Source organism: Equus asinus, chromosome 26, assembly GCF_041296235.1.
Source record: "Equus asinus isolate D_3611 breed Donkey chromosome 26, EquAss-T2T_v2, whole genome shotgun sequence".
Classification (NCBI taxonomy): Eukaryota; Metazoa; Chordata; class Mammalia; order Perissodactyla; family Equidae; genus Equus; species Equus asinus.
In genome coordinates this window covers 35,057,371-35,069,338 of record NC_091815.1, presented here as the reverse complement: position 1 = coordinate 35,069,338, position 11,968 = coordinate 35,057,371, and the positions used below count along the sequence as shown (strand labels likewise).

General features: G+C 50.4%; 1 protein-coding gene across 4 annotated transcripts; it reads right to left on the bottom strand.

Moving 5' to 3' along the window:
* Positions 1–2,542: 2,542 nt before the first annotated feature.
* On the bottom strand, positions 2,543–10,216 carry LOC139039671 (sialic acid-binding Ig-like lectin 6). 4 transcript variants are annotated; one of them, XM_070498838.1, is made up of 10 exons: positions 10,040–10,214; positions 9,591–9,962; positions 9,146–9,423; positions 8,897–8,978; positions 8,131–8,382; positions 7,763–8,047; positions 6,939–7,032; positions 6,509–6,590; positions 3,915–4,084; positions 2,543–2,723 (listed from the first exon to the last, which is right to left on the bottom strand). In XM_070498838.1, the coding sequence occupies exons 1-10, from the start codon at positions 10,080–10,082 to the stop codon at positions 2,654–2,656; spliced, it is 1,728 nt and encodes a 575-aa protein (XP_070354939.1). In that variant the 5' UTR covers positions 10,083–10,214; the 3' UTR covers positions 2,543–2,653. The 4 variants fall into 4 exon arrangements, with proteins under 4 accessions (XP_070354939.1, XP_014682923.3, XP_070354940.1 ...); XM_014827437.3 differs by having other exon boundaries at positions 8,897–8,944; positions 9,145–9,423; positions 10,040–10,213; XM_070498839.1 differs by lacking the exon at positions 8,897–8,978 and having other exon boundaries at positions 9,145–9,423; positions 10,040–10,213.
* Between the last annotated feature and the right edge of the window lie 1,752 nt (positions 10,217–11,968).

Genomic DNA, 11,968 nt, shown 5'->3' with positions numbered 1-11,968 from the left:
TGAGAGGTGTCTCCCACTCACAGGCCCAGGGCACAGAGTAAGTGAAGTTCCTGGGGCAGCCACAATTCAGGGTCCCTGGGATGGAAATGTTGGTCACTCGGGTCAAAGTTGGTGAGGAGACAGGGAGACATGTGGATCAGGAGGGAGGGTTCGAGGTTCGGGCCTGAGAGAAGCCTCAAACTTTGGTCCTGCTCCTCCCTCTGAGCCCCAACACACAGTACCCCAACCCTTTCCAAGGATGGAGAGTCCGATCCGAGTTCAGCCCAAGGACCCCCGTGTCCTCCCCCTGTGGCATCTCCTGGTGCCAAAACTTACCCATCATGTGTACATGAGATGGTTAGATATCTAACTCCATTTTATAATTCCTCTCTCTACTTGAAAAAAGTATGAACCGTTGTCCCTCCTCCCAACATCTCTGATGTCCAGGGAGCAGTTGCAAAGATGGAGGTCCCAAAGAAGGTGGAATCAGCGCTGGGTCTCATTCTGCAATTCATGATCTGGGTTGTTTGTGGCCACTGGAACATCCTGGTCTGGATTGATCCCTTCCCGGAACGAGTAGCCGTGAGCCAGTATAAAGATAACCCAGACATTCCAGGGGTAGGAGAACGAGCAGGACAGGAAAACACACAAGCCATCCTGCCTCATCACTGACCCCTGCACCTGCAGTGGGTAATGCTTCCTGGGCTCCCTCTTGCCCTCAGCCCCCTTCCTCCACCAGAGCAGGGCCAATAGCAGCAGCAGCAGCAACAGCAACATGTCTGGGGTTGGATGCACCAGGTGTGCCGAGAAAATCTGTTTCTCAAGGTTCTCTCTAAGGAAGTAAAAGTTTCAAGATTTAGAGGAGGTTCCAACAGGAAACTGAGGGTGAAGTCAGAACAGTGGCCCTCCTCAGAGGAGGAACTTCACCCCAGACACTTGTCATCACCGGGACAACATTGGAGTCAACCAGCCACCAACCAGATCCACTCCTGGGGCCCTGGACCAGGGAGGATGAGACCCTCACCCAAATCCACACCCCACACAGGGCCTGAGCCACATCTCCTGCCTCCCTCTTGATGCCCCTCCTCTCAGGGGCATCTTCTGTGAAGTGAAATTGGGTGGCTTGTGGTCAGATCCTCTGAGTCACAGGCTGTAGGTGTCTATGGAGGACAGTCCAGGGCTGGGATGTAAGGATGTGGGAGATGGGGGAGGCTGGGGTGTGAGGGGGTCAACTGTCCTTCCTCCCTCAGCGTCTACATGGTAGACAACACCTCTCTGCTCATGAGGTCACAAAGCAGCCCTGAGGCTGCTCCAAAAGTCACTGTCCAGTGGGGAGACAATGAGTGTCTCAGCACCTGGAGCTCCCCGTGACAGGTGCTGTAATTCCGTGACTATGTGTGTTTTGAGACTCCATTGTAGACGTATACAGGTTTAGAATTTTATATTTCGGGAGCGGGGACTAAACCTTTGGCTTTTATGAAGTGCCCATTCCTAACACTCTTTGCCTCCAGAACTCACTCATCTGATGTTAAGACAGTGACACCAGTTCTCTCCCGTTTAGTTCTTCCATGGTCTGTCTGTTGACATCTTGTCATTTCCACCTTTGTCATCCTTCAGTTTCAGTTATGTTTCTTGCAAATACGGGGAGGTGGTCTTTCAGTCACTTACCCTGTCCTTCATTTCTCCAAACATACAGGGATAAATCCTACTCTCTTCTGAGATGAGACAGCGAGGTGAATTTGACAGACCAGGACAAGAGTGTCCTTCCTGAAAGTGGGGAGCTGGACAAGGCAGCAGGAGAATAGAAATCTAGATGGAATTGGCAGAAGGGATGTGACCAGGACTCTGAAGGTGGGAGGTCATGAGGAGTCAGTGGGGCAGCACACATAAGATGGCAGAGGGCCCGGACCACGGTGTGCTCTCAAGAGGACAGCTGGGATTTCCTGTGGGATGTGCTTGTAGGGAGAAGGAAAGGAGAGAGAACAAGTGTCCACTTTGCCATAGTGACCCCATGGCCTCCATGACTGACTTGTGGACAGCTGTTCCCTTGCCTGGCTACACTTCCCCTCATGGTTCTGGAACATGACAAGCTCTGCCCTGCCTCTGGGGCTTTGCCCATGCAGACCCCTCTGCTGGGGGTTTTGGTGCCATGGAATGAGGACCACCACGTGGGGAATCCTCCCCCACTGGGAGCCCTCTGGAGTTGTTGGAGAAAGGAACCTGCTACAGGATATGGCGGAGATGTGTGTCTCTTGTAACTGGTGGCTGTGCAGGAAGAGGTGGGACCCCTGGGACAATGGGACAGGAACTGGAAGTGTCCCCGTCAAAGGATTAATTGCCAGTTTTCAAGATTTCTTAGAAAACTCTAGTTGTTTGCTTTTCTTTCCATAGTTTAGAATTAGCTTGTCAATTTCTACAGAACCTCTCACTGAGAATTTGAGGTTGCATTGAATTTATCCATCACTTTGGGAAAACTGCCATCCTACAATATTGAGTCTCCCAATCCATGAACATGACATATACCTCCATTTATTTAGGTCTTCTTTCATTTATCTAAGCAATATTTAAAATAAATAAAAATATTTATTTTTTACAATGTACAGGACTTACATATATTTCATTCAATTTATTTCATAGCTTCAGGTACTGTAAATTGTGCCTTTAAAAACAATCTTCAGAGCCGGTCATGATGGCCTACTGGTTGAAGCTCGGTGCTCACTGCTTCCTCAGGCCGGGTTTGCTTCCTGGTAGAGGAACCACACCACCCGTCAGTCAGTTGCCATGTGGGGGCAGCAGTTCACATAGAAGAACTGGAATGCCTTACAACTAGGATATACAATCACACACTGGGGCTTTAGGGAAAAAAATTTTAAAAAGAGGAAGATTGGCAACATATGTTAGCTCAGGGTGAGTCTTTCCCTGCAGGAAAAAAATAATAATTTCTCATTGTCGTTGGCTAATACATAGCATTGCAAAGGAAGTTTGTAATTTGAAAGAGTGTCTTAACACTTTGCCAAACTCTTTTATTGGTTTTGGCAGCTTCTTTGTGCATAACTGTAAATTTTCCAGGGCACAATCATATTGTCTGGGAATAATCTGTTTTTCTTCTTGCTTTATGACCTGGAGAGCTCTTATTTCTATTTCTTGCATTCCTTGCACTGAGAGGGATCTACGGTATATAGTTTGATAGCAGTGCTAAGAGTAGCCATTCTTGCCTCATTCCAATCTGAGGGAAAAAGTTCTGTGGCCTCTGGGACTGGCCCCTCCAAGTCTTAGGAGAAATTGTGAGCAGAAACTTTCTGTTAACACAGCCACAAGTCCTGACGCAAGCCTGGGTTCAGAGTTCACAAAAGGCTTCCCGTCAGGATTCTGTTAGCTGTTTTTTATGTCTGTTTTCCTCTTTCACAATAATATGATTAAAGGGATGATTCCTCAGCTTTGCAGGACAGCAAAGTGAACACAGAGAGATTAAAGGGACTCACTCAGTAAGTGGCATAGGTGGATTTAAACTCAGTTATTTCTAACACAATCCCTGTGGTTTTCCACATACAACAGGGATTCATACCAATGCCAAGAATGGCATTAATTTTAAAATAGTTAAAGGCTGAGTGCTATGGGCAGAAAAATCATAAAATTAATAAGTTGAAATCCTAAGCCCCAGAACCTTAGGATGAGACTTTATTTGGAGACAGGGTCTTTAAAGAAGTAATTCAGTCAAAATGAGGTCATTAGGGTGTGCCCTAATCCAATACACCCTGTACCTTTATCAGAAGAGGAAGTTAGGACACAGACACAAACAGAAGAAAGACCATATGAAGCCACACGGAGGACACAGCTGTCTGCAAGCCCAGGAGAGAGGCCTCAGAAGGAACCAGCCCTGCTGACTTGTGGATCTGACTTTCAGCCTCCAGAATTATGAGAAAATAAATCCTCACTTGTGTGTCTTGATCTCTGCGTACTCGGTGTTGGTGCCTTTTTGTCCCTGAGGTTTGTGAAATCTGAGGAAAGCATAGTTGAGCTCCTGTTCCTCTCTTGAGATGGGGTTCGCCCCGGCAGTGGCTGGGTCATCTGAGGGGGAGTCTGTCCTGACCTGGTGCTGATGCACCTGAATGGAAGGAAGAGAATGGATTCAGAGCCAGGCAACAGGGTCTGGGAGAGGGCAGCCAAGACCAGAATGTGATTGTGGCAGATGGAACTCTGATTATTTACCCGTTCATTTATTCAAAAATAGTTTATAATTAAGATTGTTAAGATTTTCCAATCCTTAGTGGGTGTTTATATTAAATGCATTGTATTCTAAAAAAAGATGTGTGTAGTAGAGACTATTGTAATGTTTAGCTTACAAACAGTAAAACTAACGCTAAGAGAGATTACACGCATTGCCCTGAAGACACACGTCTCCATACATGCACCCCTGAGCAAGGACTCACACCCAGCTCTTTCTCGCTATAGCGCCATCCTCTGTTGGGGCCGTGTGCCAGGTGCTGTGTGTACAGTAATGAAGAAAGCAGACCCAGCCCCTGACACCATACAGGTGATGGTTTCCTGGGAGAAGCAGTTACTAAACAAATAGACACCAAATACATTTCAAGTTCTCAATTTGAGACAGGAGATATTTTTAAATATAAAGCAGGGGCAGGGGGCACACCCAGTTTCCAGACAGGCCCTAGAAGATGGAAGAGATACCAGGTCCTGCAGGAAAGATGCCACCAGACACCTCGCCCCTCTCTGCTTCCTGCCCACAGCACCTTCAGGCTGCAGACCCATGAAACAGAAACCCTCAAACAGCAGCTCAGAGAGGCAAAGACAAACAGTTCTCAGATCAGGAGGAAAGGGCTTTGCTATTGAAGAGGAAATAGAAGAGAGAGAGAAGGCTGCCCAGAGTGGGCGAAGGCAAGATGAAAGTCAACGACGGATCAGCTGTGCTAATCTACTGCAGCCAAAACACGGGAAAGAAAGAATCGTGTCTGTGAGTAATCATGGCTACAGTATTTGCATATGGATGAAACTCACCCATCAAAAGACAGAGACAGAGATTTTAATAGAAAATGGTTTCCAGCAAGACCTTTATTCAGTGATTTATTCCGGAAATATTTATTGAGTACCTGCTGTGAGTTATGAGTCAGGCATTCCTCTAGGTCCTGGGGATGCAACAGGGAAGAAGACAACAACCACAAACCACCCTTGGGACTCACTCACTGGAGAAGGGAAGGGCTCTGATATGTGGTAATGAGCACTGTGCTCAGTGTCTCCCAGGTACTGTTTTAAGTACTCCTCACAACTCAGTGACACAGGGTGGCCTCAGATGTCCATGTCACAGAAAATAAAGAGACATCAGAGAGGGCATATCATTTGTCCAGGGTCACACAGCTCGTCAGTAGGGAAAGGAGGCTTAGATGTAGGCAGTCTGGCTCCAGAGCTTTGAACCACTGGGCTCGACTGACTACAAGAGACAGTCATTAAAAAAAGTTCACTGAAACTTTGAAAGCAAAGTAATGGAAAAGATACATCCTGATTCCTGGCATCCATGATTCCATCCCCAGGATTCCTGATGGGGGCTTAGCACACCCTGAGGACTCCATTCCCAAGATGGACCAAGGAGAAACAGGACAGGGAACTAAGTAAACTGAATTTAAAAAAATGATTGTCTGTCTCCTCGTTCTACTAGTTATGGCGAAAGGAGTTTTGAAATAATCAACTATGATTGTAGGTGTGTCTATTTCTCTTTGCAGTCCTGTCAGTTTTGGTTCATTTCTTGTGATGGATGATGCTCTGTTATTGGGGGCATACCTGTTTAGGACTTTTATATCTTTGAGGTAGTGATAGAACCAGCTATATAGAGTACATGTTGCAGGTTCCATTTCTATGAATTTCCAGAATGGATAAAACTAATCTTTAGCGACAGAAATCAGTGATTGCTGGGAAGAGGGGGTTGACTGGGAAGGGGAACAGGGGAATTTTGGGAGTGATGGTAATGTCCCTCATCTTGATTGGGGACATGGTTACAGGGTGTACACATTTGTCAAAATTCATGTAACTTACACTTAAAATGGGTGCATTTTATTCTATGTAAAGGATGCTTCCATAGATTCAGTATTGAATATTAAATAAACTTGCCGGTAGATTTGAAAAGTGCAAAATGGGGTGATGAATTGTGACTTTGGGGTGCTCGGGGGTCTCTACTCCAAAGCCCGTGTCCACCATCCTTCCTGTACCCAATGGATCTGACACACACTAGGTTTGGGCCATTACTCTTCTCCAGTAATCAACAACAGAAGGAAAGGCTAACATTTCCAGGGGAAAGTGATAATAAGATTATGAGTCATAAATACCCCCGACAAACCAATTGAACTCTATACTTACCCCATCAGAAACAGAACCATCAGAGCAGGTGAGTCGATAATTTAAAATGACCACAGCATGTGGAACTCTGGGAGTGTTGGATGTAAATATGGAAATGCCCCAGGGCCATTCCCAAGAGGCATCCACCAGGGATAATGTTAAATGGAGCTCATCTTCCTTCACTCACCCCGGAGCCTGAGCCCTCGACTGGATTCATGTCGTCCGCCCTCTGCACTGGCTGGCCTGCCTTCTTCCTGCAGGTCTTCACTCTAAGGGAACAGCCCCGGGCATTTCAGCCTGGTTATTTAGGGCCCGGAGTAGGCAGGCCACCCTCTACTCCCTGTAAAGACGATGGAAGTGCTGAATGAGGTAGGAGGAGGTGGGGCCTCTCTCCAGGTGCTCCCCCAACCCAAGAGCTGGACCAAGAGCTGGGAAAAGACTGCATGTTTGGCCCTGTTGGTTACAGGCTGATTCATGCCACCACTGCTCAGCCTCCCTTCCCCGGCTCCTGGCTTTCCAACCAGTCCAGTTCCTCCAGCTCAGGTTTCTTGAGATTCTGAGACCTTATTCCCTTCTCACCCCAAGCCTCTCCCTCTGTCCCTGGAGCCCACTCTCACCTGAAGATGAGAAAAAGGCAGAGAGAAAGCAGGGCCATGATGCCAGCTCCCCCAACTGCTCCCAGGAACACCCTGGCCCTGGGTTCTGGTTTACCTGTAGATAATTTGACTTTAGTGTTTACTCGAACCCCAGTACACTTCTCCCTCTGTCTGTTCCCTGAGTGTACCCAGTCCTCAAACAGGACTCAGTCGCTCTGCATTCCATTGTCCTGTAGACCCTGGACCAGCCCCTCTCCTGGCCACAGGACTAAGGAACTTACACCCTCAGCCACTCCGGTCCAGGTCTTGGGGCTCCTCTCCTCCAAGCTCCATCTCTCTGGAGCTGTTATGGGTTAAACTCTTTCCCCCTCAAAATTCATATTTGAAATCCACGCCCCTCACTGTATCCCCTGCCCCAGACCTCAGAATATGACCTTATTTGGAGACAGGATCTTTACAGCGGTAATGGTAAAATGAGGTCATTAGCTTGACCTGATCCAATATAACTTGTGTCCTCATTAAAAACAGGAAATTTACAAACAGACAGGGAGAAAACCTTGAAAAATGGAGATTGGGGTGATGTTTCTACATGGCAAGGAACTCCAACGATTGCCAGCAAACCAGCAGAAGCTGAGGGAGAGGTCTGGAACAGAGTCTCACAGCCTCAGAGGGAACCAGCCCTGCTGACCCCTTGATCACAGGCTTCTGGCCTCCAGAACAGTGACATGATAAATCTCCATTGTTTAACCTCCTGTCTGAGGTACTTTGTTAGCGCAGCCATAGGAAACTAAAACAAGGTTCCGGGGTCCTCACTCCCCAGGCGTCACCCCTCGGTGACCTCTGACCTGGCAGCAGCAGGACACTGGCGCTCTGGGCCCCATGGACATTCGTGGCCTCACAGCTGAGTCTGAGGCCAGAGCTGGGCCCCCAGCTGAGACTCAAGGAGCTCTTGGCCCAGGGCCCGGAGGAGCTGGAGGTGATGATGAAGGAGGCGTTGCTACTGTTCCCCTCCAGCAGACGCTCCCCCAGCCGCCAGCGCAGGGAGGGGGCTGGCTGGGCTCGGGATGAGCAGCCACAGTGCAGACCCTCGTCCTCCCAGGAGCAGGAGGGTCCCAGCAGCTGTGGGGGGTCTGTGGGGAGGGATGAGAAGGTCAGCAGTGCCGCTCCCCTCCCCAGGACCCAGCTTTCCTGCCCCAGGGGTCCCCACACTCACAGACTGTGGAGAGGCTCACAGAGACATTTTGGGAGCCCAGCGCGTGCCGAGCGAGGCAGGTGAAGTCTCCTGCACTCCCCGTGTGAGGCAGCTCCAGGACAGCGCTGGTGGAGATGGGGGTGGCGTTGAGGGCTGGGGATCCCCGGAACCAGCTCAGCTCTGCAGGGGGGTTGCTGTCAGCAACACAGAGCAGCCGCACAGCCTGGCCCTCCAGGATGGGAAGAGTAGACGTGTTATGCAGGATCTTGAAGGCTTTGGGAAGAGAAATGCAGAGAAAGAGACAAAGACAGAGAGAGATGGAGTGCGCGAAGGGGAAATCTCACTCCACACTAATTTTGAGGAGGGGACAAGAGGGGACCGGGCATCAGGCCTTCAGAAGACGTCCAGACGACTTCCCTGGAGCTGCTCAGAGTGTCAGGCAGATGGAGGACAGAGGGCTCAGGACAGGGAAATAGTGAACAGTTGATGGGTCATGAGGGGTCTGCAGAAGAAGGAGGGGGTGAAACATCAGAAAGGAGGGTGAACCTAGAGGGATGCGATAGCTTCTGTTGGATTTGGCCAGAGAAAAGTATCTTTCTGGGGTGAGCAAAAGGTTAACTTCAGGGAGCTGGGGTATCTGGGGGCTTTCCCCTTGTGCTCACCCCACCTCTGACATCAGTAGCTGGCTTCTCACTTTTCTCTCACTTGGTCCCCGGCCAATTGGAGCTCTAGATCCAGCTAGACCCTACATCCATCCCAGCTCTGGAGAGAAGAGGTTCTTTCCTACCTGTGCTGTTTCCTTGGGAGATGCTGATGGCCATGTTCTGCGGAGCATCTGGGACAGAAGGATGTAGCAGCCTCAACATCCATGGCGATGGATGGGTGGGCATTGGGCCTTTCCCCCCAGGACCCATGGAAACAGATAAAGGAGGATCCTTTCCTGTAGGACTAGCAGGACCCCAGCATCAAGCCCTGCCCCAGCTCTGCCCTGGCTCCACCCCCTCAGGGATCCGGGTGTCCTGGCCCAGCACTCACAGGTGACGTTGAGCTGGATGGTCATTTCCACAGTCACACCAGCTGCAGGGAACTTCACCTGACAGGTGAGGTTGGTGCCATTGTCCTGGGGCCGTGGGGTAAGGGTAAGAACTGATGAAAGGAGGGTCCTGGGTCCGAGAGAGATGAGGGCAGCTGATGTCCAAGAGAAGATGGGGGGAGTGCCCTGCTCACAGGCCCAGGGCACAGAGCAGGTAAGGTTTCTGGGTCGGCCGGACCCCAGGGACCCCGAGATATGGATGTGTGGCCTGTGGATCAGGGCTGGAGAGGAGAGAGAGGAGGTTGGGTCCCCTCAGCGTGTTTTCAGCCTGCCCAGGGTCTTTTCATGACTATCTCCACCCCATCCTAACCTCAGGAAGAACAGAACCTTCATTATTCTATTTCCAGTGCCCCACCCTCTGGGGCTTTTCCCTGGGCCCCCACCATACCTGTCACATTCAGAGAGAACGTCTTATCTAGATATGGGTATTCCCTAATGGAGTCCTCCGTACGAAAGAAGTAAGTCCCGCTGTCCCCCAGGTTGACGTCTCTGATGCTCATGGAGCAGTTCCGGGCCTGGGTGTTTCCGAGGAGGAAGAACCGGCCCTGGGTGCTCTCGTTCAGCTTCTGGTTTGGTTTGTTTGTAGCCACCAAAGAATCATGGTTTCTATCCACCCCTTTCCGGATCCAAAACATGTAGAGCGTTCCAAGGGTCATCCACGGATAGGAAAATTTGCAGGGCACGACGACACACAGGCCCTCCTGCACTGTCAGGGACATAGGTGGCTCCAGCGGGTAGCTCTGACCCTGAACTGTGGGCACTGGGAGAAAGAGAAACTCAGCCTGAAGCTCCAGGGCCTCCCCAGAGTGGGGTTCCCTCCTCCCCTTGACCACTCACCTCCCCACAGCACAGGCAGCAACAGCAGCAGCTGCCACGACATCCTGTCCTCATGCCCTGGGACAGCCTGCCTTCTGGGGTCCCTCTCAGAGAGAGAAGAGAAAGTTTCAGATATAGGAGGGCAGAGGAAGCTTAGACAGGAAGACTGTGGCAAGAACCAAGGGCCACAAGCTCAGAAAAGGAAACTTCAGACCACAGAGTCAACTGTGACTCCCCATTTAAGATCACCTACGGCCCATTTCTGCATGTGACAGATGGACCGTGAAGCTCAGGCAGGCAAGGAGTTTGCCCAAGTAAGACAACAAGGAAGGACAAGAGCCCCTAAGTCCTGCCTTCTGGGCTTGTGCAAAATCATATGCACTGGAGAAGCAGGTCCCAGCAGTCCAGCTCCTGGAGAGTCAAGAGTGCGTGGAGGACAGCTTCCCCATGAGGACAGCCAGGAAAAGCCTTTCTATTTGCCTGTGATCAGGCCTGAAAAATCACATAATTTTTTGTCTTTGGGCTGAACTCCTCCAATGAGTCTATCCATAGACCCACCACCCCCTAGGAAGCTCACCAGGCAAGCAGGGCTGAGCTCATGACCTTGACCCTACCATATGGGTAGGTACTTAGGAATGGGGCGGGGGGCTTGGGACCCAGTAGGAGGGAGAAGCATCCTCTTACACAAGCAGCTGACATAGTGCTATTTAGGCTCCAAGATGGTTGCACTTCAGATGAAGGTGGTGGGGTATCTGGTACAAGCTGGAGAGGAGAGAAACACTCAGATCCCAGAGTGTGATCCTGGGGGTAACCTCCACATCGGTGCCCCCTCTCTCAGCCCCAGGGTCCTGATCACCTCCCACCCCCACTGGATAAGGAGCAGGTGTGTTCCTGTCTCTAGGGTTCTCTCCTGGGCCCCCTGGCTACTTGTCACCTTCAGAGACAGTGTCATATATTGGAAGTCGTATTTCACATAATATTTCTTTATCCTAAAGTCTTCCCACTTTCCAACATCTTGGAAAACCTGAAGCTCAGAGAGCAACAGTGGGCCCCTTGTTCCCCGAGGAGGTTGAGTTGGCCCCAGATTCTCTCTTCCAGGTTTTGGTAGTATCTGTGGCGAGAAGGGGATTAGGTGTCTGTTGGCCAACTCAAGGATTGGAAGGCGGGTGTTGAGTGGGCTAAAGTCGGTTCCAGAACATCCGTGGGTGGATTGGAGAATGGGATAAGATGCACAGGCAGGCCTTCCTTCATGGTCACTGACTGAAGGTAACAGACTGTCCTGCACCATCCTCCAGGGACCACTGCAGGACAGAGTCTCTGACTGCAGCCCAACCTGGAAATCTCTGCCTCAGACCTGTTACCCTCACAGTTGTGGCTGCAGCAGCAGCAGCATCTCTGGGCTGCAGAGGATCATCCACATTATCTCAGCACCATATTATCAGCCTCTCCCCACTTGGAGGCCAGGGCAGCTGTGTGGTTATCAGCAAGCTGGGGTGGAGCCTGCGGCTTCGACCTTTCACAGAAGAGAAATTGCAGGCTTGAGTACGTCCTCTGCACAGAGGGAGAAGACACCTGACAGCCCAGACGCCCTGACCTGCCCAGAGGGGAGCAGACAAGTAACAGACACCACGTCCTACCCCCATCTCAGGGCTTCTCTCCAGCACAGGAGACTGAACTAGGACCTCTGAGGACATCTGAGGTATGGGACACAGAGAGACTCTAAGGTCCTCCCATCTCATGTGCTTCTAAGCCCTGTTGTCTACACCAGGGAGCTTGTCAGCTCCTCCCTGACCCCAGACATCACAGCCTCATCTAGAGCCCAGGTGGTCAGTCCTGCCAGATGTAGGATTCTGTAGGGTCTGTTTGAACACCTGGGTCAGAAGGAAAAAAGGGATCCTAGATGAGGTCAGGGCAACAGCCATTCATTCATTCATTCATTCATTCATCCAT

Excerpts from the sequence above, each read along its gene's own strand:
- LOC139039671 (XM_070498838.1), bottom strand. The coding sequence starts at position 10,082 with ATGTCGTGGCAGCTGCTGCTGTTGCTGCCTGTGCTGTGGGGAG. Across the intron at positions 8,383-8,896 it reads CTCCCAAGGAAACAGCACAG|CCTTCAAGATCCTGCATAAC; the intron begins GTAGGAAAGAAC and ends CTCTTCCCAAAG. Across the intron at positions 6,591-6,938 it reads TGCCTTTTTCTCATCTTCAG|AGTGAAGACCTGCAGGAAGA; the intron begins GTGAGAGTGGGC and ends CTGTTCCCTTAG.